The sequence below is a fragment of the Mustela putorius genome, unplaced genomic scaffold (genome assembly GCF_011764305.1).
Source record: "Mustela putorius furo isolate JIRA1106 unplaced genomic scaffold, ASM1176430v1.1 tig00003853_pilon_pilon_pilon, whole genome shotgun sequence".
NCBI classification, from domain to species: domain Eukaryota; kingdom Metazoa; phylum Chordata; class Mammalia; order Carnivora; family Mustelidae; genus Mustela; species Mustela putorius.
In genome coordinates this window covers 47,050,876-47,078,557 of record NW_025422005.1, presented here as the reverse complement: position 1 = coordinate 47,078,557, position 27,682 = coordinate 47,050,876, and the positions used below count along the sequence as shown (strand labels likewise).

Below are 27,682 nucleotides of genomic sequence, written 5' to 3'. Positions count from 1 at the left end.
TGTTGTCTTCAGTACACATAAAGCGCATAAAGAAATAGGCATGCAACTTCTACTAATAGACACTTTGTTTCCCTTCATGCCCACTAAATGGAAGTGTCCATTTTTAAAATATCGGTTTGAAGATGTGCTGCTTTGTCATACAGCCCAGGGTGCCAGTGTCACTGGCTAGCCCGGTCCTGGGTGAGCTGTGGGGCCATCTTTCCTTCTCATCAGCCCTGCTTGGTCTAGGGCGCCATCACACACATCTCCAGGGTATCCCAGGAGCCTCCATTCTGAACTTCCTGCCACCAGTCTCATCCTTGAGCGGTCCACTCATCCTCTGTATTGTTTTCCAGTGTGGTTTCTCTGAAACACAAATCTGCTCAGACCACTCTCTTGCTTAAAGTCCATATTGGGTTTTCATTTAACAACCGGATCCAATCCAAAGTCTTCACTATGGCTCACAAGCTTTTCCTCTCCGGGGTCAATTCCCCCAGCTACCAGTGGAATGTAACCTCCAAGAGGGCAGGGATCTTGTCTTTCTTATTCATTGCTTTATCTAGGAGGCACTTCATATATGTCTGTGAAAGGAAGGGAAGAAGGAAGGATGAGAAAGACAGCGGAAGAAAGGAAGGAAAGCCGGAAGTAAGTCCCTGTCACACCCTGTGCTTCACCTACGGTAAAACTCACTTTTAGTTTCATGTCTGGCTTCCTCATGGATGGTCAAGTCCATGGGGGGAATAGACAGATCTTATGCACTACTCCTAGCACAGCGCCCGGAACAATGTAGGTGCTCAAAAACATTCCTAAAATAAGTGAATTAATTAATAATGTGCTAAGTGCTTAAGGCACGTACACAGAAGGCTGAAAGCCTGAAAGGAAGGCCACTTGATTCTCTGGAGTTTGGGAGTGGCAACGGGAAGGGGACAGGGCAGGAACGTGTCCTTGGAGGGTGATGCCAATGGCTTCTGCTTGGGGGTCCGGGCTCACAGGAGTTCAAAGGACTGGTTCCCTTTAGTTCTATGGTCCTGGAAATTTAAATCCTTTGCTAGGTCCTGATATCTCTTTTGTGCATCCAGTTTTCTTATTTGGCATGGGTATCCAACCCTGCTAGTTTTTTTCCAAGAGAACAAGTTTTTTGAAGTGATGCGTGGACTGCCTTGTCTCAGCCTCCTGGAATGTGACCTCATTCCTTCCCCAGGTCAGTCCCCTCATTAAGCGGCCTGCCCGGTCCTGCTCCATCAGGCAGTCTGCCAGCCATGCACTTGGCATAGGAGTGCCAACTCCGGGGCCAAGGCAACCTTGACTCTTTAAGAGCATGGGTTTGAGATTCAAAGAGACCAGATTTTGGATCCTGAATCCACCACTTACTAGCTGTGTGGTCTTGAGCGAGTTGCTGCCTTGACTTCCTCACCTGTAAAGTGGAGCTAATAATAGTGCCTAATTCAGAGCGTATTTGTGAGGATTAAATTAGATACTCCATTAGCCTACACCACAGAGAGCTCAATAAATGTTGCTTATTATTTTCCTGCTCAAGGATGACTCAAGACAATTTCTCTGGGATGGAGCAGGGGTGAAGGGAGAGAAGGGGAAGGGGAGGTAGCATGCATTGAGTGCTTACGAGGTACCAGGCACAGTGTGGCGTGTCTGCAAGAGATATCTCCCCCACACCACATGACAACCCTGTTGCTGTGTCTAACGTTCGTCCCATTTTCCAGTGGAAGGCATGCAGTCTGTAGAGGAGACAAGCGGTTGGAAGGCAGATGCTCAGCGTGCACTTGCCACATGAGTCTGGGTGAGGCCCTCCGCCTCTCCAGGCCTCGGTTCTCCACCAGCAGTGGTAGTTTCTATCTGATAGGCTTGCTGTGTATGTGCCTTAAGCACTTACCACATTATTAATTAATTCACTTATTTTAGGAATGATTTCAAGCAAAAGCACTGAGCAGGAAGGCAGGAGGGCAGGAGCCCGGGTGTCTGATGTCCGGGCAGCTCTGTCTGCCATCTGATCTCTGGCAAGTCACTTCCCCAACCTGGGCCTTTGTTTGTCCGACGGTAAAATGCAGTGGTGGCAGGGCGCCTGGGTGGCTCAGTGGGTTAAGCCACTGCCTTCGGCTCAGGTCATGATCTCAGGGTCCTGGGATGGAGTCCCGCATCAGGCTCTCTGCTCAGCAGGGGGCCTGCTTCCTCCTCTCTCTCTGCCTGCCTCTCTGCCTACTTGTGATCTCTCTCTGTCAAATAAATAAATAAAATCTTTAAAAAAAAAATGCAGTGGTGGCAAATAGATGGTGGGGGCCCCTCTACCTCAGACATGTGGCTGCGCTTGTATCTGGAGTTTCCACTGTCAGAGATCCTCTAAAGTAGGGTAGGTACGGGCAGAAAGTGGCTGAACTGGCAGAACTGGCCTCCTCTAGGGACAAGAGTCAGAGCTTTCCCAATACCCGGGAGCCCAGAACACAGGGAGCTCTGGGATCAGCCCTGTCTCCTCCCTGTGGCTCTGTCCCGACCCAGAAACCAAGGCCTGTGGTCCCCATCCCAGCCCCTCCCAGCGGTCTCTGACCTGTGATGTTTGCTGCTTCGGACTTGAAGCTTCCCCGAACATAATTAGAGCTTTTGCCACTTCGCCCACTCAAGCCGGACGTGGATGGGAAGGCCTCTGCACCAGGGAGGCTCCATGCACCTTGGCAACGTCGACTTATTTGTAACAAACAGGTTTGCTGAGTTGGGCAGCCGGCACCTTGTTTTCTGTTGTGATTTAAGCCACCTGAAGGTAAATCGGGCATTTGAAAAAGTCCTGGTTTGGGAAAGTAGAAAGTAACACTTACTGAAAATGTACGGCGGGCCACAGGCTGCTCTAGTCTAAGGGTCTGGAAACTACGAACCAAGGGCCAAATCCCATTTTTGTATGACTGCCTGTTTTTATGCGGTCGTGCATTAAGAATGTATTTTACATTTTTAAATAATTCTCTTAGGATGCCACAATAGCTGTGAATTTTGCTCCTTACCCAACAAAGCTTACATTATTGACTATCTTGGGGCACCTGGGTGGCTCAGTGGGTTGAAGCCTCTGCCTTCGGCTCAGGTCATGATCTCAGAGTCCTGGGATCAAGCCCTGCATCGGGCTCTCTGCTCAGCAGGGAGCCTGCTTCCTTCTCTCTATCTGCGTGCCTGCTTGTGATCTCCGTCTGTCAAATAAATAAATAAAATCTTAAAAAAAAAATTATTGACTATCTTGCGACCTACAAAAAGCTTGCCTACCTCTGCTCAAAGTTCTTCACATAGATGCACTCCCAATCCTCACAATAACCTCACAAGTACATTACTATTACCTCCGTTTTACAGATGAGAAAACAAGAGGCTTAGAGAAGTTAAGTGTTTTCCTAAAAATCAGTAGCTGATAAATGGTAAGATCAGGATTTGAACCCAAGTAACCGGCTTCTGAGCTCCTTAAAACCAAGCAGATGTTTTCACGAACTGACTTTGTGACCTCAAAGAAGTCATCGCTGTCTCCACTGAATGAGGAGAAGGCACTGAACAGCATCAGAGATTCTAACTTGGGGGTGGGAGGGTTCTTGAGATAAATAGACTCCAGAGGCTCCCAGATGCCTCCCCTGGAAACCCAGTCAAGATTCATGAGTTCCGTGTAAATGTTCGTGTGTCCACATAGTCACATTTACTCGAGAGAATCCTAGTCACCCTCCCCCCACCCCTCAGCAATGGATTCCATGACTTGAACACCACAGAACTCCTGGGCTAGCTTTCTTGGAGAGTCATTTCTAGCTGTAATGTGCTTTGCTGTTTCCCATTTGGGCTGTCAGTTTTGTCCCTCAAGTGGTATCTTCTTTTTTTTTTTTTTTTTTTATTTCTTTATAGGGTAACAGAATTGTTTATGCACCACACCCAGTGTTCCATGCAATCCGTGCCCTCCTTAATACCCACCACCTGGTACCCCGACCTCCCACCCCCTGCCCCTTCAAACCCCTCAGATTGTTTTTCAGAGTCCATAGTCTCTCATGGTTCATTTCCCCTTCCAATTTCTCCCAACTCCCTTCTCCTCTCCATCTCCCAATGTCCTCTGTGTTATTTGTTATGCTCCACAAATAAGTGAAACCATATGATAATTGACTCTCTCTTCTTGACTTATTTCACTCAGCATAATCTCTTCCAACAAGTGGTATCTTCTTAGGCTATCTTTTCCTACTCAAATGGTCTTTATTTCAGTCATATTTTCTGTATATGTTACCTATTGGGTTGTGTTTTTCCCCAACCCCCACCCCCAAAGCTCTTTGTACTCATCACTGAGAAAAATGAGAAAGGAAAAAAAAAACAGACACACTTAAGAACCAGTGAGGTTTTTCTGCTGGTGTATTGTGTAAAGAGGTGAATAACTCACATGAGTGGGAAGGGCAGGAACTGTACTTTATAACCCTTCATTGTAATTATCTGTTCAACAAATATGTACTGAGCCCCGACTAGATGGTGGTCGTTGCATGGGCTGTGAGCTGCTCGGGATCAGGGGTCAGGTGCTATTGGCCCTGTAGCCCCGTGGCCAGGTCCAGGCCCAGCACAAGGCAGACCCTCTGTGAGCTTTTAAAATGAACAAGTCATGCCTGGTAGCTGGACAAATGGAGGGTGAAGGGGCGTAAGAGAACCCAGTCGGGCGTGTGGGGAGAGGAGACACACAGTGGCAAGCGGATTAGTTCTGCTGGCTCTCCCTTGCTTTCCAGTCGACAGCCTTCTGTGTTCGTGGAGAAGTTTCAGAAGGCAGTCTTCATTTTCCCATCGCCATGGTTTGAAAGGTTATAGCTGACGTTTCACTGACAGAGCCAGGACTTCCCACATGAATCCAAAGAATGAGTCCCATCTCTTGCATCCCACAGAGGCCAGAGGAACAACGGGGGCTTCCTGGCCCTCTGTCTTGGACCCAGACATCCCCATGTTTGAGAACAATGAAGCCTCTTTCTCCCTCCTTCCCATTCTCCCCAGACTTCTGAACTTTCCTTCTCTCCTACTCCTTCTCGCCTCTACTTCCGTCTAGTGACTCAGAGCTACTGAGGGTAGGAATCCAAGCCCCTCTGTATGGTCAGCTCCTTGGGCTGATGGGTCTGGAAACATCTAGAAATAAACAGCCTCAGAGGCTGGGAAGAGCAGAGGGAAAACCACAGCCCAGGAGAGGGTTGAGATGCTCGTGCCCCTGGAAGGGCAACACAGGAGCTGAGGAAAGCATCTACTGCTGGGAAGTCTGGAAGGTTCTGACCTGCTCTGAAGCTGGATGAGCCATTACCCTGCACTTAACTGGGTTTTTTTTTTTTTTTCCATCCACATGATGTATATCATGCCTCATCTGCTTCCCCGAAAGGGTGAGTTCAATCAAGATGTCAGGGAGCAAAACTGTAAGTTGTCCTATAAAATCAAAGCCGTACCTTTACTTAGCTTCAGTTGAGAGACTATTTTGATGTTCTGATTCAGCATCTGTAGAAGAAAAAGAAGTTGCGGCGTAGTTTGAGCTTGTAGAGGAGTGAATTTGTAGGAAGGTGTGGTGGAGGTTAAAACATTTGGGCTGGAGAGATGAACATGGTCTGTAGCAGCACGGTGTCAGAAAGAAGAGAATCTCAGAGCCAGACAGGAATGAGTGTGAATTCCAGCCCTGCCATTTACTGGCCAAACATTCCTGGGCAAGGGTCCTTCTGCATGGGTTTCTTATTTGTAGGGTAAGAATAACAGAACGTCCCTCGTTTGGATGATATAAGGTGAAAGATAAGCCATGTTGAGCAGCGGGGCCATAACAGGCTCTCAGCAAATTTTTCTCCTCCCCCTCCTCCTCCTTCTTTTCTTCTTTTTTAAGACATCTATTTATTTATTTGACAGAGAGAGAGAGAGAGAGCGATCACAAGTAGGCAGAGAAGCAGGCAGAGGGAGAGGGGGAAGCAGGCTCCCCGCAGAGCAGAGAGCCCCATGCGGGGCTCGATACCAGGACCCTGAGACCATGACCTGAGCCGAAGGCAGAGGGTTTAACCCACTGAGCCATCCAGGCGCCCCGAAAGAGCTCTTCTGAAAAGCTTGCTTAGAAAAACAAACACAGGAAAACAGGCTATCTCTTGTCTAATTCTGTTAGAGACCAGAATTTGTAGATATTACGAATATTGCTCAGATGGGAACAGAGGGAACGAGTAGACAGGTAAGGGATGGTTTGGGTTACACCTACCTTCCCAGGCAGAGAAGAGAAGCAGGACACCAGGAACAAACTCTCCTTCAGAGCTTCCAGGAGGATCCTCGACTAGGATCTCCCCACACTGCCTCGTTCCGTAACATTATGTGTTGAATGGGGTCACTGACAGAAACAACGCCACAACCCAGCGTGTGAGATTGGCAGAGGAGGAAGGATGAGGACAAAGGGAGGTTTCACTAGAGAAAGGCAAGAAAAGAGGCAGGAAGGACTGGAGAGGAGAGCCGGGGGACCAGAGAGCTGGCTTCAGATCCATCCCTGAGGAGCCACTGAGGGGAAGGTGAACATGGCTTCCTTGGTGTTGCTCTACAGATGGAAATTCAGAGTGTGGGAAGATTAGAGGCCCAGAATTTCCCTGAATATTTTGAGGAGCCTTACGGAGTTGGTTGGGACTAGGCCAGACTGTCTGGTGGGGAAGACGGTTGTTTCAGCACCGCAGCAGTGCGTAAGGCCCTGTTACGGGACTTGGAGACAGAACCCACTCTTTGGGTGGGAGAGGGAGGTCAATGACCTGTGATGTCCTTCTCAATACCCCTAAGGAGCATCCCTTGGACCAGGACTGCCCAAAACAGGCAGGCTGGCCTGGAAGGGGTAGCTGCACATTTGAGGCCTGTCACCACTGTCCTCACCTTGAAAGGACTGGAAGCCCCCAGAAACAGCAACACCTCCACACCCCCTCATGGGAGCCTCACACCTCGGCTGGCTCACTCTGGGAAAGGAAGCACCATGACTCACAAATGTGGGGTTGGAGAAATGTGGCTGCCTCCGGAATGTTGTGACAAGGTTTCCCAATCTCTCCTCATTTGCTGCCAAATCTCTCCGGAAACAACACTCCCAAGAGCCAGTAAGATTAACTACAAAGTAACTACACAGTTCTTGGGTGTTTTATCGGCTTTTACCCTGAGTGTAAAACCCTTGGAAAAGAAGCCAGTTACCTCAGGGCAAAGAGCCCAGATGTGAGGGGAGGGAGGCCGTTAAATGGTTTACAACTCCTGAGAAGGAGACCCTGACAAGATCGTGAAGGGAAGTTCATAGGTAGGAGATACTGAAATGAAACAATGACACACACTCTTCCGGTGACGCCCGCAGTCACTTTTCAAATCCTGATGGACTACAAAAGCCAATCAGCGTCACAGATGTCACAGCAAACCTCCCGAATAAACACAGTAAGGCCGCACCCAAAAGACCACACAACAGAGAAACTACTGTCTTTCCAGAAAAGTGAAAAGATTAGACATTCCATTCCTGAGGCCTCCCAGACCCAAACCCCGCCCAAACCACACCCTGTGTACCATTCTTACGTCTTCCTTCTACTCTTACTCATTCAAGACTCTTCATCAAGACACTAAACTGTGTCACAGGAAAGTGTAGATGCCCCTGTCACCAGAGCTGGCTTCAAGGCCCTCCTCCATTGAGTCCTAGGAGTGTGACCTTAAGCCTCAGCTTCCCCATCTGGCAAATGGGGACAAGAATAATTATTTTTGTAGAGATGCTGGAAGGATTCTAGGGAATTTATTTATAAAGTGCCTGGCACAAGGTTGGTGATCAAAAAATGGCAGTTCATATTAATAACAGAAACTATGGAAATGGGAAAATAAGATAATTTGAAGCAGAAACAGAAATTTTACCTCAAATAGTTTCCTAAAACTTAATTTGAGGGATTGACTTATTTTTAAAAAATTAATCAACATTTCAATAACAATAAACATGAAAATATAGAGGGTGTACCTTATCTCCAGGCTCTTTTGAATTCTACTACTTGGCAATGCTTTTTTTTTTTTTTAAACATTTCTAAAGAAATGAAACATTAAAGCTAGAATCATGTATGTTTTATCTATTCTGTGGTCTGCATCCCTGCTCCCTAAGCCCTGCGCTGACTTCCCATTCTTCCTATGGTTTCTTGGGGCTTTCTTCCTCCATCCTGAGCTAACAATCACCACAGCCCACTTCTCTGTCTGCATTTTCTGCATTCTGACTGAAGCATCACCTGCTTCCTCCAGCGCTCCAAGCTGTCTCTCAGAAGGAAGGGAAACCCTGACTGGCCTTCCGGAATTGCCCCTTGCCTCAGTAGCCGCTCCTGACAGAGAACAGAGCTGACTGTGGTCAGGCCAAAAAGAGGACTGAGCGGTCTTCCTAACCTGGCCTGAGCAGCTTCACAGACATTACACTGCAGAATCCCCACCATGTCGCTCACAGGCAACATCATCTCCGTTCTACAAGAGTAAACCAAGCAGAAGGTGCTGCTGTGGCCTGGCAGGGCGGAATGCAAATGTGGGCTGCTTCATCCCAGCAAGGCAGATAGCAAGGAAGGTGTCCACTCCAATATGGAGGAACTGGTGGGTAATGGCATGAGTCTTAGGGTTTCGGGTGTGGGATCACTGCTGTGCCCTATGCAAGTAGCTAGGTTTTTTGCTTTTCTCATAACCTGAACTTTCTAAAAAAAAATGTGTATAACTAAGAGAAAGAAAGAAAAAGAAAATCCGAGGAACCTCAGATGAGACTCTAACCTCTTGACCCCTTTGATTCTCTTCCACCTTTTTAATTTGTATGTACAGGTGGTGTCAGGAGACCCGAATTCTAGGCCTGACCTCACCACTTATAAGCTTGTGACCATGAGCCATTCCTTCTCTTGTCCTCCCAAGGCCTCTGTTTCCACATCTGTGAAATAGGGATAATGTCTTCCCTGCCCACTCTCCAAGGGTGCTGTAGGGCTTTCAGCAGATGATGAGCAAAGAAATGCTAAAGCCTGATCTGCAACTAGATAATCTCCTTGTTCCTGCATCCTGGGGGTCAGGACGACAAGGGCTCAGGGGCAGCTCCCCTCCCTTGCACACAGCCTCTGGGGCAGGTCTTCAGCAATCCCCACAGTCACCAGCTTTGCGCAGGAACCTATAATGATCCCCAGGCATCCTCACGCCCCTGAGACAGTTGATAATAATAACTGAGATGAATTCTCCCTAGTGTATGCCATACACTGTGTTGGGCATTTTATATTTTTTATCTTGAATCATTAAAAATAATTATAGATGGTAAGTATTTTTTTTTATTAATCAAATACAGTTTTGTTTTTATAAATCACACCCTGAAATAGAAAACTGATGAGCTGGTATTGGTCTTGCACAGAGGAAAGTCAGATTGTCAACACCAGCTTAGAAAACAGGGTGCAAGGGGCACGTGGGTGGCTCGGCGGGTTAAAGCCTTTGCCTTTGGCTTAGGTCATGATCCCAGGGTGCTGGGATCAAGCCCTGCATCAGGCCCTCTGCTCAGCAGGGAGCCTGATTCCTCCTTTCTCTCTGCCTGCCTTTCTGCCTACTTGTGATCTCTGTCAAGTAAATAAATAAAATCTTTTTTTAAAAATGAAAAAGAAAACAGGGCACAAGGAGACATGAAGTTGAAGTTCAGTTGGGGAAGAATGTGTTCATAATAACAAGGCAGGAAGTCATCCTTTTCACAGGTTCTGGGGAAATGTAGATATTATTACACCCCCCCCCCCATTTTATAATTAAAGAAATTGAAGGGTGAAGTAACTTATTCAAAATCACACAGCCAGTGAGTGACGTGAAGCCAGGATGGGAGCCTAAGTCTCACTAGATCCCGTTTTCCTTTAGCTGCACTGGACTATGTTTCTCTGAATCTCTGTCAGCTCACAGACACATCAGCCTGTATCCCGACTCCCTATGGCTACTGGCCGGTAAAAGTTCGGGATCGTGCATAAAAGCAAAAGTAACAGTCAGTTTAGCATTACTCAATCCTCCTTGAAACTGGGTGTTTGGAGGTTGGGTTAGGGTACAGTAGGATAGAGGTTTGTGGCAGGGGTCGATGATGAGAATTGGACTTGCAGAGAAGAACTGAAATGGCCACCATGAACACTCCTGGGAATGTGTATTGATCCTCTGACATTCGCGGCACATCCCACAGTTAATTAACCCAATAAGCATTACTGAGCCCCTAATAAATGCTGGTGCTGGGGCTCAGTAGTGCTCAGATATGGTTCCTGTCCCCCATAGACATTTGACAAACCTGAGTTCACGGAATGCCTTTGTTAAATACTTGAAAGTTAAAATAAATAAATAAAAAAAATACAAAGAGCTAAAGCTAACGCGTGGTATTTTGCAGACCTTGTCAGGAAAGGGATGAAGCGAGGAGGGAGAATCAGAGCTGAGGCTGTGCTTAGTTAATAAACCCATAAGGGCACCTGATTGGCTCAGTCAGTAGAGCATGGGACTCTTGATCTTGGGGTTAGGAGTTCAAGTCCCACACTGGGCATAGAGCCTACTTAGAAAAAATAATTAAAGTATTTCCCAACTAACTCCCAAAAGAATCTATAAAAAAGAAAAACCAAAACAAAAAACTCATCATGTTTGTGTGTCTGTTGGGGAAAGCCTGGCTCACCACAGAAATTAAGAAAGAGAAGGGGGGGGTCACTCTGACTTCCACAGAGGACATTGAGAATAGGCTCCCTTTATCCCCATCCCCCAAACACTTACTATGGCTGAAAAAGGCCAAGGCTTGGAGACTTCATAACACTAGCCTAAATAGCTAAGCAGTCAAAGACACCTTTGTACACATTCCCCAGCCCTGAGAACCCTTCCCCATTAGCTTTCCTCCTGTCAGCCTGCGATGCATTGGAATATCAGACAGGTAGCTCTGCCATTTACAGAGGATTAGGGCTACTTAGTCAGTAGCTGGAAAATTAAAAAGACAGGATATGTTTTTAACAAATAAAAATGCAACCTGACATTTTTACAGTGTCTTTCAGTTTATAAAACTTTGGTATCTACTGTCTCATCTATTTTAGATTTGATTGTCAGAATGCCTTATGAAATAGAGAGATGCAGGGCACCTGGGGGGTTCAGTGGGTTAAAGTCTCTGCTTTCGGCTCAGATCATGATCTCAGAGTCCTGGGATGGAGCCCCACATCGGGCTTTCTGCTCAGCAGGGAGCCTGCTTCCTCCTCCTCTCTCTCTCTCTGCCTGCCTCTCTGCCTACTTGTGATCTTTGTCTGTCAAATAAATAAATAAAATCTTAAAAAAAAAAAAAGAAATAGAGAGATGCTATCATCTCCATTTTACAGATGGGCGGACAGAAGCCCAGAAAAGTTAGTTTTGCTGTTCTGGTATGTTACAGGATTTAGGAAAGCACAGAGAAGGAGCACAGCCATCAGTGCAATAGACAGGGCCTATCAGGTAAGGCTTCCTGGGGGCGATCCAAGAGCTCAGTAGAAATAGCACAATAACACACTAAATAAATGAGGGGGAGAGTCCCAGTACATGATTTCACGAAGGCTTGAAAATGTGGAGAAGACTGGAGATACTGGCAGGAGCAAGATGAATATAACCACGGTGGTGTTGGGGACCAGGACAGCCGCTAACACCTATCCATGTTTACTAAGCGCAGCTACTGTTAGAACAGACACTCTTCTAAGCTGTTTATCTACATTAATTCTCACACCTACCTAGTTAGTAGGTACTTTTATTATCCCCATTTAACAGATGAGGACATTAAGGCACAGAGAAGCACCTTGCTCAAGGCCATACATCATCTTGTTTGCTAACTTAAAAAGTGTGAATTCTATTCCAAGCGCCACAAGCACCTCCCACTAGGCTCTCAGCAGAGATCAACACAGATTTGTGATTTAGAAAGCCTTCTCTGGGGGTGCCTGGGTGGTTCAGTGGGTTAAAGCCTCTGCCTTCAGCTCAGGTCATGATCCCCAGGTCCTGGGATCCAGCCCTACCTTGGTCTCTCTGCTCAGCGGGGAGCCTGCTTCCTCCTCTCTCTGCCTGCCTCTTTACCTACTTGTGATCTCTGATTGTCAAATAAATAAATAAATAAGCTTAAAAAAAAAAGAAAGAAAGAAAGAAAGAAAGCCTTCTCTGACACAGGATAGACTGGGTGTTGGAGAGGGGGGAAGAAACTGGAATCTGACTAGGTTTTTGGTTCAAGGAGCTGAACAGAGACAGCGGGAGTAGAGAGCAGGGGAGCATTCCCACAATACCTGGTGCTTGTGGCGAAGAAATTGCCCTCACATGACTCTGCTTTCTCTACCTGTAAAGGGAGAATGATGTATTTCCACCTACCCGCCTCAGGAATTACTCGAAAATTAATGGGATAGAGGCTAGGTGGCTTTCATGTGTTAAACAACACCCTTGTACTACTGCTGGTGTTCATTAAATGCTGAACATATAAAATGTGCTTTGAACGAAGGAGCTGGGAATAATTATAGCTTGCTAATTATTGTTAATTTTACCACAGCGTTGAAACCCAGGACTTTCTCAATGATTCAAAAAAGAGATTGCAACCCCGCCATCCCATTAAAGTAGCCACGAAGAGGCCGACCAGCCATTTCCCACAGGCCCATCCATTTCTTCTTTGCAGTGGTTCAGCTACTTACCTGGGCACAGAAAAAGAAAAGCGACTTACTCTTTCAGAATCAACATATACAAAGAACCCCTTGTAATGTTACTTGTTCTTCTGAAGAACTAGTTCCTTTCTGTTTCCCTACTCTGACTACATGTATGAATATTATGTTTCTGTGTGTGTGTGTGTGTGTGTGTGTGTGTAGAGGAAAACTGTGTTTAACAGAACTTCTGACACACTGGATTCCGGGACACCTGGGTTTTACTCATGATATGGTAACACTGCTCCCTTTCTTCTGACTCTGCACCACTCTGTTTCCATAAACACTGATTTAAGGTTTCACAATCACTAGGCAGAATACCAAAGACTCCTCCGAAGAATTTGAGGATATTGATGGCTGGGTGACTTTTTAAGTCTCAGCCTCAACTGCATCGCCTATAAAATGGGTCTGAAAGATTGTACATACCTGTCAGGACTGAGGCGAGGCTGAGATAATGCCTGTGAATTCTAAACTAACCGACGGCTACTGGGAGAACTGGGTGGTAGGTTATGGATAGGGGTTGGGAAGGGAGGGGGTAGGGGACAAAAGGCTGGCGATCTCCTGCGCCTTACTTTTTAAACAAATTCTTAAGAATTCCTGTTCAGGAGAGCAGCCAGGCCACCCGCCGTCCTCCGGCTGGGGGCGGCTGGGATGGCTGCTCCTCCCCAGGTGAGGCCAGGGCGGGCCGGGGGCGGGGCGGGGTCCCGCAGCCCGCAGGTGAGTATCGGTTTTCCTCTCCCGGGCTTTCGGTCGGGAGGAGGCGGGAGCAGCCTCCGCTCCTCCGATCCTATCGCGGGCGGCGCAGGGCGGGCTGTGCCTTCCGTGGGACGGTGACGGGGCGGGGGCCGCGGGATGTGTCACCCAAATACCAGAGGGTGAGTCCGCCCAACCAGCCCGGCAGGTCCGGCGGAGTATAAGAGCGGAAGGGAGCGGCCAGCGGCAGAAGCCCGAGACCGTCCCAGCGCGGAGCTGGAGTTCCGCAGAGTCCCCAGCGCCTGGTCCGCCCGCGTCCCGTCTGCGCTCCGCGGCCCCACCATGGCCCGGGGTTCGGGCCTCGCGCTGCCGTCGCCCCCGCTGCCGCTGCTGTTGCTGCTCCTGGTGGCGGCGATCGGCCCTGCGGCCGCAAAGGACAACTGCACGTGCGCCACCAATAAGATGACCCTGTGCCGCGCGGACGGCCCCGGCGGCCGCTGCCAGTGCCGCGTGCTCGGCTTGGACTTCCCGGTGGACTGCTCCACGCTGACCTCCAAGTGCCTGCTGCTCAAGGCGCGCATGAGGGCCCCCAAGAGCGGCCGCGCACTCGTGCGGCCCAGCGAGCACGCGCTCTTGGACAACGACGGCCTGTACGACCCCGACTGCGACCACGAGGGCCGCTTCAAGGCCCGCCAGTGCAACCAGACGTCGGTGTGCTGGTGCGTGAACTCGGTGGGCGTGCGCCGCACCGACAAGGGCGACCTGAGCCTGCGCTGCGACGAGCTGGTGCGCACCCACCACATCCTCATCGACCTGCGCCACCGCCCGGCCGCCCGCGCCTTCAACCACTCGGACTTGGACGCCGAGCTGCGGCGGCTCTTCCGCGAGCGCTACCGGCTGCACCCCAGGTTCGTGGCGGCCGTGCACTACGAGCGGCCCACCATCCAGATCGAGCTGCGGCAGAACGCCACCGAGAAGGGCCCCGGCGACGTGGACATCGCGGACGCCGCCTACTACTTCGAGAGGGACGTCAAGGGCGAGTCGCTGTTCCCCGGCCCCGGCGGCCTGGACGTGCGCGTGCGCGGCGAGCCGCTGCTGGTGGAGCGCACGCTCATCTACTACCTGGACGAGAAGCCCCCCCAGTTCTCCATGAAGCGCCTCACGGCCGGCCTCATCGCCGTCATCGTGGTGGTCGTGGTGGCCCTCGTCGCCGGCGTGGCCGTCCTGGTGATCACCAACCGGAGGAAGTCGGGGAAGTACAGGAAGGTGGAGGTCAAGGAGCTGGGGGAGCTGAGAAAGGAGCCGAGCTTGTAGGTCCCAGCGGGGCAGGGGGGTGGGGTGGGCCACCAGATTGCAGCCCGGCCCCAGCCCGAAGAGAGCCGCTCGCCTTGACTCTTGGCCCAGAGGGGACCTTGCTCTTTCCAAATTCCTGCCTCTCCCCACCCCCATTGGGTTTAATCAGGGTCACCTCTCCTTCTGACTTCTGGCTTCAGAGGAGGCATTTCTAAAATTCCTTCCCTTTCGGTCCGACAAGAAGCCTGACTCAAGAGTTCAGCGAAGTTCGGCGCAGGGTTACGTATGAGAATCACCTGTTGGTGTGACGCTGCGGCCGGCTTTGCCATGGACGCGGAAGGTGTTGGAGGCTCGCCAGCGCTTCGATGGGGGGAGGGAGGACAGCGCTTTTTACTGTCTTGGGTTAAGTTACGTGGTTAGCTCCACCAGGATCCTGGCGGTGCTGGTGAGGAGAGGAGTTTGCCCACTGAGCCCGCGTAGTACCCGCTGTTGCCCTGGTTTGTACGACCAACCACATCTGCTGGTCACCGGGAAAGAAGCCTGTTTCAGCCGCCCGAACACATTTGAGATTCTTTGTTTGAGAGCGGACTGTGCCCTCGAAACCCTGAGTTTGTTCCTCAGCCTGCCCTTGGTATAGCTGGTATTAGTAATGTTTCTTTTGTAAAATGTTTGTACATATTTTGTCTTTGATAATGCTGCTGTGATTTTTTTTAAAAAAAAAAACACGAATTTAATAAAATACGGAAAAGGCACAGACCAAAAGATGAAGTTTGTGAAAACTCGCTCCAGATTTCTGTCATTTGGGTTTCCTCCGTTCCCAAGACTCAAGATTTCTTATTTCAAATTCTAACACTTTTTCTTTTTTTTTTCTTGCAGGAGTAGGCATTTCATTTTGCCACTCTGGTGTTTTCTGAGATGCCTTATACAGTCTGGTATAAATACTGATCTTTCTAAGTAGGATTGTTTGGAAGCTTCCTCCAGAGTGGGGGAGGGAGGGTGGGGGAGGCTAGAACTAGATGCTATTGTAGGGAAAGGGGACCAGCTTTTGGTTCTCTAAAGGCTCTCCAGTGGAGAAAAAAAAGCACCACCTTTGTTTCAGAAACTGTGTCTCCTTTGACTCCTAGCCCTGCTGGGAAGTAGTGGTATTATTCCCATATAGCCCCTGGCGATTTACTTCATGTCAAAGTACCCTGGCTTGCCAGACAGGTTAAAGGACTTTCCCATGTAGTTACAGCTAGTCTGTAGTGGGTCCTACCCCGTGGTGTGGGGGGGAGGTAGGGGGGAGCACACACCCAAGTTGTTTTCCTAAAATTTCGCTAGTAATATGCTTTTAAAATTTTTACTTCCTATTAGCTGTAAAAACTGGCAACCTGTCGCTCCTGCCTCCTGGCTAAGTTCAAGTGTAAAACCAGCAACCTGTCTCCTTCAAGCTCCTGTCCTCATTTTTACTCCTTCCCGTTCATGGATGTGGAGTGTGTTAGAAGGTCACTGTTGGGTAGTCTACAGGTAAACATGTTTCAGCAATTACTGGGAAATTGATTCAACAGTGGGTGTACACAAAGGAGGGAGTGGTTGGTACACCCAAGGGCTAACTGCAGGACTACTGTTTCCTCCCCTGGAACCCACCTCTTTCTCCTCCTCCCTACTCCTACTCGACTCTGTGGTTTATGCCTACCACTCAAAGACTGAAACACCAGTTAAGAACTGGAGATGTGGCTTTCAGCTGTGGCCTTCCCAGCCTGAGGTGCATCCCTAAGTATATAAACACACACTCCCTTCAGCTGCCCCCACCTATCCTCCAAAGTCCCCTCTAGTTCAAATGAGGCTTAAGGAGGGGAATGGGAAGGTGTAGGCTGGCTTTCCCCAAGTGCATTCTGCCCCAGGCCAGAATGGGAGCTGGTAGAGTGTCAGACTTTACTCTCCTTCGGCTCCCCTGAGTTCCTGAAAGTGCCTTAGCTGCATGGATCTTGGCCATCACCTCTAGCGCAGTCCCTTATTTTACTGAAGACACAGGCAAGTGATTGTTCCCATGGCCACAGCTGGAACCAGACAGTCTCACATTCCCTAGTCCAGGATTTTTTTCACGACCCCAGGCTGCTATTGTTTCAAGAGTCACTTCAAAAAACCAGCACTTGACTGCCTACAAAATAAACAGATTAAGGACTGAGTAGGCAGCTGAGCAGTGGGAAAAACCCTGAAAAAGCCTGTTTCTTCATAGAGTATCACTTCTGGTAATTTCTAAATTCCTATGTTAATTCGGGACTGAGAGTCTTTGCACTTTATTACACTTGATACTTCACAAAAACACTTTTTACACTTATCTTCTTCGAGACATGGGCTTACTGGAAATAACCCAAGTGATGACAACCCCGAGTCCAAATCCTGCTCCACTAGACAAGTCACTTCCCTCTGTGCAGTTTCCCCATCTGTTGACTGAAACCTACAGATCTCTCTCATCAATGCGAAGTTTAAATGCAGTAACTGGTAAGAGTGCATGGAATGATCTGCGCACTTAGAGTTCAGGGTATGTTAAATTTCCTCCTTTCTTTTAGATTGGATCCATTTCACATGTCAGAAAACTGAGGTCCAAAGAGATGGGGTAACCCAGGATCACCCAACCTCCAGGTGCCAAAGCCAGGGTTTAGAACATTGGTCTTTGGCTTCCTAGCCCAGGTCACTATTCCATGTACCTTCACACTTGTGCTTTGAAACAGGTCACATCTGCTGAGGGCAGGATCATCCAGACCTCGCTCTAGCCAGGGTTTTAGCCTCCCCCTCCAGGGTTTCCCCTAGAACACCCATTCACTGCCTTGGGCACAGGCCTGGGACCAGCCTTGGGAGGAATGTGAGGAGCAGGTGTGCCTTTACCAAGCAGGTCGCAGCTTGTCTTCTGAGCCCTGTGGGAGGCCCATCTGATTTCCTTGTTTCAGTCACTGGGGCTTTCTCACTCTTGCTATTTCCTTAAATGGAGCAATTAAAAAAAAAATTACATGATTTCTCCCTGCTCCCATATCTTTGGCTTTACTGTTTTCCAAACGGAGTCACAGAATGTCAGAGGTAGAAAAAAGATCATTGAGTTTATGACTCTACTTTGCCCATGAAGGAATGGAGGCCCAGAGGAGAGAATGGATTTACCCAAGTCAGGCGGACAGTGGCAGCCTTACTCCAAACCACCGATACCCTGATTTCTGTCTTGTCTAATGTTTGTTGCGCTTGTCTCCCTAATAAGTCTTCTGCTTGTTTTTATTTTTTCCTTCATCATTCCTACTCCTAAATTGTGTTGTTTTTCTTTAGCTTTTGAATATCACTTAAATTCAAGGGAGAGAAACTTTGTTTAAATGTAAAATGTATGGGCTTTGAAGTCACCTGGACTTTCAGACTCTGGTTTTCTTACTTGTAAAATAGGTAGAGTCTTACCTAATATGCTGATTTTAGAGATTACATTAGAAGAGAGGCCCTTGGCTGGCTCAGTCGCTGGAACATGCAGGCCTTGATCAGGGGGTCGTGAGTTCAAGTAATGTTCGACTTTACTTAAAATAAACAAATAAATAAAAAGTTCGACTTTTTTAAGTAAAGTTCGACTTTACTTAAAATAAACAAATAAATAAAAATAAAAATAAATTAAGAAAAGATTACTATGGAAGCTAGGAAGAAAAACTGAGTATTTTGTAAATAATCACTATTGTTAGAATGACAGCAAAATCTTCAAGAATCTGGGGAAAAAAATAAATGGTAATGGTTAGGTTCTCTCCAGCATTTTGGTGAATAGCACTTTCATTGCATTTTCCTACTTTCTTTCTTTCTTTCTTTTTTTTTTTTTTTGAGATTTATTTATTTATGTATTTAACAGACAGAGATCACAAGTAGGCAGAGTGGCAGGCACAGAGAGAGAGGGAAGCAGTCTCCCCACCAAGCAGAGAGCCAATGTGGGGCTCAATCTCAGGACTCTGGGAGTCAGGACCTGAGCCGAAGGCAGAGGCTTTAACCTAATGAACCACCCAGTCCACTGCATTTTCTTAAGGGAACATCTGTGTCCCTAGACTTCTGTTATTAGGGAAACCAGAGCAACCTAGAAAGGCACCTTTCAAAGGCTAGAGGCATGGCCCATCTGGTTTGTATAAGATAGCTGTCCACACCAAGTGGGACACCTTCATTATGGTGTGAGAAATAGATGTCTTTGTTTTGAAATTATATTATTATTAGGTCTGTAATAGCCTTTTATTTTATGTTAGCATACTCTTTTACTATAACTAGTTTAAGTGTCTATATTATTATTCCTAAAACTGATGAAAAAATTAAGACGCTAAAGATTAGCTTACTTGCCTCTGGCCAGAGATCTAATAAGTTGTGCATCTGGGATTAGAACCCAGACAAACTGACCCTCAAATCCATGTTCATAACCACTGCAGTACTGCCTCCTATAATTTATAAATTTGCAAGCCAGACTATATTCATTTTTACGCATTTATTATATTGGCCTGCATTCATTATTTTTCAATTCTCTAGGTCAGAAGTCCAATACAAATCTCACTAGGCCTAAAACCAAGAAGCCTGCAGGGCTGCATTCCTTTCTGGGGGTGCCCAGGGAAATTTTATTTCCTGTTTTTATTCAGGTTGCTGGCAGAATTCACTTCCTTTTCTGTTGGGAATCCAAGATGTCTGCTTTCTTACTGGATGGATGCTAAGAGCTGTCCTGGGTTTGTAGCACTTTCCTTAGCTCATAGTCCCATCCTTCATCTTTGAGGCCAATGATAGCCAGCTGAGACTTCGCAAGGCATCTTTCTGACCATGCTTCCCCTGTCTCTTCTCTTTCTAGCCACAGCTGGGCAAGGTTTCCCACTCAAGAGGACTTGTGATCAGGCTGAGTCTATCCACAATGTGCAGAACAAGGTTATCCCATCTCTAGGTCTCTTCACCTTAATCAGATCTGCAAGGCCTTTCTGGCCCTGTAATGTAACATACTCACAAATTCTGGAGATTAGGAGTGGGCATCTTTGGTGATGGGGGGATTCTCTCTACCAAATCCATGCTCTTAACCAATATACCATCCTGCCTCTGGAAAACTATAAGGCAGGGGGTTATTTTTGTGTCTAGTTCAGAAGAGCTCCTTCTCCCGTGGCCCTCTCCTCTGTCCCTTTTTGAACAAAGACTTTCCAAGGGGGAAAGTGGATTCCTGGGGAAATTAATCCTATAGCCCACACTGGGTGATCCAACTAGTAAGCCCTCAGGAAAGTGTGTTGACTTAAACGGGTACCAGTTGATGGGGTTTTGGAACATAGGTGAGGTTCGGTGGGGTGGAGTCAGGAGACGATGACCAAGAAAGAATTCTTGGCACATCTTTTGGTGCAAAATGGTGGTTTTATTAAAGCACGGGGACAGGACCTGTGGGCAGAAAGAGCTGCTGCCCTGGGGTTGGGAGGGGTGGCTGACTGTATACTATGGGGTTGGGGAGGTAAGGAAGAAGGAGGCTTTTGAAAGGATTTTCACACACGTTAAAGAGGACCTACAAGATACCAGAGGCCTTGCCATTGTCAGGTTAAGGTGATTTTTCCCTCTAGGAAGGCATCAACATTAAGACAGTTGGGAGCTTCCTGGAAGAATGTCGCACATGTCCCGCCCAGGAGTGGGAGTGGGGGTAGGTTGTAGGGTGTCGGTGTGTGCTTTGTCCTCATCTGGCCTTCTGCTCCCTCATCGCCAATGGCTACCGTTTACTAAGCACATAGGACATGCCAAACACTGTCTTACAAGCTTTATCCCCATTATCTCATTTATTTCACAACAACCTCATAATATGACGTATGTTCTGCTGTTCTAGTTTTACTAATGAGGAAACTAAAGCAGAAATAAATGACTTGCCAGAAATCACATGGCTGGTAAGGAGGACAGCTGGAATGAAATCTTCCAGGGCCACCCTCCTCGGAGTCTGTGCTTTCACCCCTAGACTCTCTGACACTGTAGGGTAAAGACCCATGTCCCATGCTAAGTGGTGAAGATGCCAATGGGAAGGCCTATTCTTCTGGACCTAGAGAGAATCCCTCAAAGGGCTGCCTGGGAATTTAATGGATTTCCTGGTGGGCATCTTTCCACCATCATTTCCCTCCTGAAACCATTCTCTTTCACAGCTAAATACCACCAGAAGTTTCTTGATTGTCTTTTTTTTTTTAATGACAACCTTCAGGAAGGAATTGTCGGGAGGATGGGAGTAGGTAAGGGGCTAGGGTACACTGAATGCAGGAGAGCTGTATCCCCAGGTACCGCAGCCATAAGTCCTCAGTTTCAGGGGGAAATTCTCAAGCCCACACTGTGCAACAGGCCAAACCAAGATGGGTGAGAAGGGAAAGGAAAATGATCTAGAGTGGTCTGTCTGAACATGTTAACCAGTGGTTTCGGAGCAGGCAGTTCGGCTTACCCCGTATCATGTTATGTCTCCTTGGAAGGGCAGGGACAAGAATTCCTTGCCTAGTTCATTCTAACCCTCAGAAGCCTTATGCACTCAGGGCTCCCACCCTGGATGTGATTCAGTTTCCTTAGTAGTGCCGTGACCCTCAACTCCCTTGTTAACCCCCAAACGAGCCTATGTAGAATTCTGACCTAGTCTTAGCAGGAGTCACATCCATAAGGAACTGACACTAAATCTGAGATGCAAGCTACTAGTAGATGTTATTTATGCGCGAAGAGGAGCATTTTGGTAAGGGAGAATGGCATGTGCAAAGGTCCTAAAGCTCAGGGAGTGTGGTCTCTCTGAGGACCGGAGAGTAGACCAGCAAGACTAGAATAGAGATAATAATGGGAAGGTGGTACTACATGAGGCTGGATAAGTGGACTGAGGACAGACCATGGAAGACCTTTCAAGCTTATTACATGTTTTGACCTTTTATGGAAATTCACAAAAGACATGCCTTCTGTGCAGACAAGCATAAAAAGGCATCCTTTCTAGTTGGACTTAACACTGCCATGCAGGGTTTGGCATGGGGGCTGGTGAGGACCTTTATGTGAAGAAAAAGGGGCCCTTTCCTCCCTGATGACACAGCCTCACACCCACACCAGACAAGAACATAGAGAAATCATTGAAAACGTATCCTATTTTTCAGGGGATGATGTAATTATATTGTGTTCCAAAACAATCACTGGCTGGAGTATGGAGAACAGACCAAAAAAGAGCAAGAAGAGGGGAAAGGAAACAGTAGAAGACCAGAAGAAAGATTTCAGGTAAGAGACAAAGGTAGTTTGGACTGAGAATAGGTGTATAGGATAGTGGTAGCAATGGAGATAAGTGGGTGTATGGGAGGGATACTTAGGATATAAAATCAGTAGGACTTGGGGATGGATTCAGTATGGGGGTGGTAAGGAGGAAAGAGGTATCAAGAATGACTCTTAGGTATCTGGCTTTCATGACTGGTTGGGGGTACCTTTCACTCCCTTTGGCAGAGAACATAGGAGTAAGAACATTTTGGTAAGAGTGAAATGGTCAGTATGGTTTTTAGACATGTTGGATTCATCCAGGAGTTGGATATAGATATCTGGTGTTTTATGGGCTGGAGCTAGGAATTCGGGAGGCACTGGCATCTGGGTACTTCAAAAGTACATCTAGTACTTCAAAACCACGAACAGGGATGTGATTGCCTAGGGAAAGGTAAAGGACTGACAAGGGAAGAGAACCTACACCGTGTTTCAAAAGGCTCCAGCACTCCAGGGGCAGAAAGAGGAGAAGAAATTGTAAAAGGAAACTGGAAAGGGTCGAACCTAGGGACAGAGACAGAAGGACAAGCCCAGATTGGTACCAGGAGACAAGACCAAGTCAGAAGTTGGGGGTCACCGACCAGATCGGGAGGAGAGTGTTGGTAGGAGCAAAGCCCCAGACTAAGAGAGACTGGAAATGTCTGCCATTTATGATTACTGTCTGCCCACTGCCTGCTATTTGGGGGCAAGCATCTGGGAACAAGGAGAGGGTTGGCATACGTAGCTCAAGTGACCAATCTGTGATTGATGTGGGAAGGCAGGTGTCTGAGAGTGTCTGGGTCAACTTCTGGCAAAGCTTCTTGTCAGTGTGTGATCTTGGGTCCAGTTACTTAACCTTTTCATGCCTCAGCTTCCTTACTTATCTAATGAGGACAATAGTATACCCACCTCCTCAAAGGGTTGGTGAGGTAAGTAAATATGTTGGTACACCTATGCGTAGACCAGGGCCTGGTGCTCCTAAATGTCAGCTATTGCCAATAGCTACTTTACTATGTTACTACATTAAACTTGAATACATAGTGTCCAGTGCAAGCCAGTGAAGGAATGGGCTGTTTCTTTTCTATTCACCTCTGCGTTTTCAAACCTAGCACAGTTCCTGGAACATAGCAGGGGCTCCATAATTAATGCTGATTAAATGGTTGGATAGATGAGGTGGATACAGGTGTCTCCGCAGATGGCTAGCTCTGGCCTGGGAGTTTGAACAGAGCCGAATGTGTCCCTTTGACAACTGGGGTTAACCATTTAAGGAGGTAAATTTCGTATGCTCATAGTCCTTCACTCAAAATAATATTCAGAAGCAAAAGGAAGAGAAAGAAAGAATGTAAGAAAGCCACTTAGAACTCCGTGAAGGTTTTGTTAATGAAAAGCAATGTAGAATGCATTTAAGTAATTTATAAGTGGAACAAACACAAACCAATAAGCAAGGAAGATACAGCAGGAAATGATATGCAGAAAGTTAATAGCTTTATTCTATACAGAACCCAGACAAATTGATTAGAAAAACAATGCTCTAATTAAGGCCTTAGCTAGGTACCTTGGTGCAAACTAGAAAGGGCGCCCCCCTCTGGGCAGATAAATTAGAAAAAGGCACCCCTTGTAGTTGGACCCAGTGCAGCAGTGAGGGCTTGCCAAGTTCACAGGCGGCAGGTAGCTTTGTAAGAAGACAAATGTGCCCCATCCTCAGCTGAGGACAAGGTTCTCAGGTGGTCCTGATGTCAGTAGAAAATGGACAAAGGTCACAATAGACAACTCCAGAAGAGGAGCTAGAAATGATAGTAAATACCTTTTATTTTAAGATTTATTTATTTATTTGACAGAGAGATAGAGAGCACAAGTAGGCAGAGCAGCAGGCACAGGGAAAGGGAGAGGGAGAAGCAGGCTCTCCACTGAGCAGGGAGCCCAATACAGGGCTTGATCCCAGGACCCTGGGATCATGACCTGAGCTGAAGGCAGCCGCTTAACTGACTGAGCCAGCTAGGCACCATGTAAATATCTTTTTTAAAAGTTTTATTTATTTAAGTTATCTCTACACTCTACGTGGGGCTTGAACTCACGACCCCAACTGGTTCTCCAACTGGGGCCCTGATAATAAACATTTTTTAAAAAATGTGCCTGATATCTCCAGTAGTTATAGCCATTCAAAGAAAAGTGGGACAAAAATTCTCCTTGTGAAATTAATACAACTGGTATTATTCAGTGCTGATGGGGGGTGGTGGTATTCATTGGTATTAACTTTCTGGTAAACAAGTTGACAAACATCTACCAAGCCCCTTAGAAGTGTTTATTGTCTTTGCTTTCCTAATTCCATGTCAAAGAACTTATGTTAAGGAAATAAAACTGATGCACACAAAGGTTCACATAGAACACGTGTTCCCTGCAGCAATTTTGTAAGCAAAACCCTGAAAGGAACCTAAATATGCAACAACAGGGAGATGGTCCTACATGTCCACGGCTTCTTGAGGGCATGTTTCTGAATTCAGAATTTTGGAATTTTAGAAGGATAGTTTGGGGCATGTTATTTAGCTCCCTCAGGAGGGTCTGTGGCAGCATGGTCCACACATCCAGGTTTCTGCCATGAAACTTATTTAAAGTCACACTAATTGGTATAAATAAACCAGAAATTGTCCTAGGCCACTTCAGGTCAGTACCTGAACTTTCAAAACAGCTTTTGGTTTTCGGAGAAATTTGAACTTGTCGATAAGGGATCGTGGATCTGTGTAAGTTACAGTATAATTTTTGAAGACTTTCTAATATGGGGCCGGGGAAGAGTAACAAAATTATAGAATGATCCTATTCCATTTCGAAAAAGAGAAATGGGAGTACAGTTGTTACTCTGAATGCACCATTTGCTGTTTTCCATCTAAGCTGACCGTATCTGCTTTCTTTCCCCTCTTTTTCTCTTCTCCCTTTCCCTAAAATCTCCAGTGGAAAGGTTTAATTTTTATCAGGGTAGGAATCAGTCTTTGCCCCACTCAGCTTTCTCTGCACTGCCTGCTGAGGGAAGCTGCAGAAAGGAAGGCCTCCTTGGCCACCTCCCTCCCATTTGGTGATGCTGAGAACGAGCCTTTGCATGGGCAGAGGGAGGGCCCTTGCTTGCAGAAGGAGCAAAAGAACCTAAATTGCTTTGTGTGAAGAAATGGGAGGGAATTTGGGGGGCAGAAGCTGGGGGATGGGGGAAAGGAAGGATTACTTAGCAGGGTGTTGGAGTCTGTTAGTGTCCTGGAGCTTTCAGGATCCAGCTCCCCAAATTTGGTGGCTTGAAATATCAGAAAACAATTTCTCACAGTCTGGAAGTTAGATGTTCAGAATCAAGGTGTCAGCAGAACCATGTACTCCCAGAAGGCTCTGGAGAAGCATCCTTTGCATTCTCTAGTTTATGGAGCTTGGGAAGCAGTCCTTGGTCTTCCCTGGCCTATGGCAGCGTAATACAATCTCTGTCTTCTTCTAAAGGTGGTCCTTTGTCAGTGTGTGTCTGTGTCTAAATTTCTATCTTCTTGTAGGACAAGAGTCATTGGATTAGGACCCACGTTAATCTAGTAAAACCTCATCTTAACATGACTGCAAAGACCCTATTTCCAAATAAGGTCACATTTACAAGTTTCAGGTGGATATGGATTTGTTGGAGCCGGTGTGGGGGGGTTATTGTTCAATTCAGTACAGTCCCCTAGTGTGGGACTTGACGGAGATAGGAATTCTAATATTCCTTTTTTTTTTTTTTTTTTTTTCAGAGAAGGAGGTTGGGGGAGGGGTAGAGTGAGAGGGAGAGAGAGAATGTTAGGCAGGTTCCACACCCAACACGGAGCCCTATGTCAGCTGGATCTTACAGCCCTGAGATCATGCATGACCTGAGTCTAAATCAAGAGTTGGATGCTGGGCACCTGGGTGGCTCAGTGGATTAAGCTGCTGCCTTCGGCTCAGGTCATGATCTCAGGGTCCTGGGATCGAGTCCCGCATCGGGTTCTCTGCTCAGCAGGGAGCCTGCTTCCTCCTCTCTCTCTCTCTGCCTGCCTCTCTGCCTACTTGTAATCTCTGTCTGTCAAATAAAATCTTTAAAAAAAAAAAAAAAAAGAGTTGGATGCTTAACTGACTGAGCCAACCAGGCTCCCCCAGTACTCCATTTTTTTTTAAAGGCTCTTTCTGCTGAATGAATGAATGATGTATATGGACCTGTAATGTGAATTTCCTCCTTGCCTTAATCCCCAAAATTTCAGTATACGTTGGCCATGCAAATGGGCCATATGGGCAGTGTCGTTTGTGTGGGAATCAAGGAAAAAGCATTTCTTTGTTTCTGTGAGATAAAAAGGGAACAACCATGAGAAGTGACATCAGGAACCTCAAAGAGGCATAAGGTAAGAGCAGGAGAATACCCTGGGAGAGAGAGTTGGGATCTGAGCTGGTATCTGGTTATGAACGCACACAGAAATAAAATGCAAGGATTCATTGATGGGGGAAAATAGGGCTTTCTGTTGTTTCGGATGATGCTTTTACATATTTCCTATAATGATTATAATTTATTTTAGTAATCAGGAAGAAAAAATCCCAAAAATTATTTAAAAGAAGAGCAGTACATGGTGATGTATTATTTAGACTTTAATCCAGATCTCCAGAAAATGCTTGAAGACCTGGCGAGCTGGCTTCTTCCTTTATTTAGTCTAATCAGACCCCTAAATACTATTAAAGCAATACTTTTCATCCTTCATGAGGATAATTATCTTATTCAAATTATTCTCTTTGATCAACGTGGGGAGTTTACAAAAATTATTATTATTATTTCATTAAGAAATCCTAAGTAAAAGCCATTACTAGCTTTTATGCTAAAAATTAATCAGCACATGTTATAACTGTCTAGTAGCCATACAAAAACACTTGGCCGTCATTTATTTTACTATACTTCTGAAAAACAAATGAAGATTCAAAATTGTGAATGAGTAGACTTTAGCCACTTACTATGTTGTATCACTATGCTAGAAACAAGAATAGAGCAATAAACAACTTCTGCCCTCAAAGATCTTATATGTCAAAGCAGCAGTGGTGTTGGGATTGGAGGATCAATTAAACAGGTCATTGCGATAGTGTGGGGCAAGCGTTACTGATGTGGGAGACAGGGGCAAAATAAAAAATTACATTTCCTTCCTGCCTACAGCCTATTGACAAGCCTTTGAAATAGATAGAGTGAACTTCCTCCCATAGCTCAGCTGCCTTGATGTTCACACTTTGCTAAGGGCAAAAGGTAATCTTGGCTTAACATTATTCTGATCCTGCTCCCCACGCCAGGACCCTCTGAGTCTAGTTTCACATATAAAAATCCCTTTGGAAAGTTTCTTTATCTCTACCTTCCCCAAGATATATGTTAGCAATCATCCCCCAAGCATATGGCCCACTGATACACATCTGAAGAGTCTCACGACTCAAGTTTTATTAGACAGTAAGAAATGACCTTTTCCCAACAATAGCTAGCTTTCTCAAGGTCCCTGGAAACCTTGCTTCCAAAATACCTTAGAAACTTAATCTATCTGTAATCCCCTCCCATCTTGAAAGTATATAATCGGCCATTTCTCATGACCCCAGTGCTGGTCTTTCTGCTCACGGGTCCTGTCCCTGTGCTTTAATAAAACCACCTTTTTGCTCCAAAATGTCTCAAGAATTCTTTCTTGGCATCAGCTCCAAACTCTATTTCCTCATCATTACAATGAGGGAGTCCTGGGCTCTGACAACATCGGTTGGGGAGAACTGATGAAATCTGATAAGGAGGTGGGTATCAGCTTAAGGAAGATCTGCTTCCAGAAGTTGAAAAGAAGAGGAAGAGGAAATGGATTGAGGATGAAAGCAAGTGTGCACCACTTCAGTCTGTCAGTGAG

General features: G+C 46.7%; 1 protein-coding gene and 1 long non-coding RNA gene across 3 annotated transcripts; one reads left to right on the top strand and one right to left on the bottom strand.

Moving 5' to 3' along the window:
- Positions 1–47: 47 nt before the first annotated feature.
- LOC101679059 lies at positions 48–11,161 on the bottom strand. 2 transcript variants are annotated; one of them, XR_001179213.2, is made up of 4 exons: positions 6,182–11,161; positions 5,400–5,448; positions 2,537–2,770; positions 48–560 (listed from the first exon to the last, which is right to left on the bottom strand). It is a non-coding gene; the product is annotated as an uncharacterized LOC101679059 (long non-coding RNA). The 2 variants fall into 2 exon arrangements; XR_006601760.1 differs by lacking the exon at positions 6,182–11,161 and having other exon boundaries at positions 2,537–2,740; positions 5,400–5,855.
- Positions 11,162–13,475: 2,314 nt separating this feature from the next.
- On the top strand, positions 13,476–15,347 carry TACSTD2 (tumor associated calcium signal transducer 2). The gene has a single exon (XM_004751632.3). The coding sequence runs from the start codon at positions 13,635–13,637 to the stop codon at positions 14,604–14,606; it is 972 nt and encodes a 323-aa protein (XP_004751689.1). The 5' UTR covers positions 13,476–13,634; the 3' UTR covers positions 14,607–15,347.
- The last annotated feature ends 12,335 nt before the right edge of the window (positions 15,348–27,682 follow it).

Coding starts and splice junctions, on each gene's coding strand:
- TACSTD2 (XM_004751632.3), top strand. CDS start 13,635: ATGGCCCGGGGTTCGGGCCTCGCGCTGCCGTCGCCCCCGCTGCCGCTG.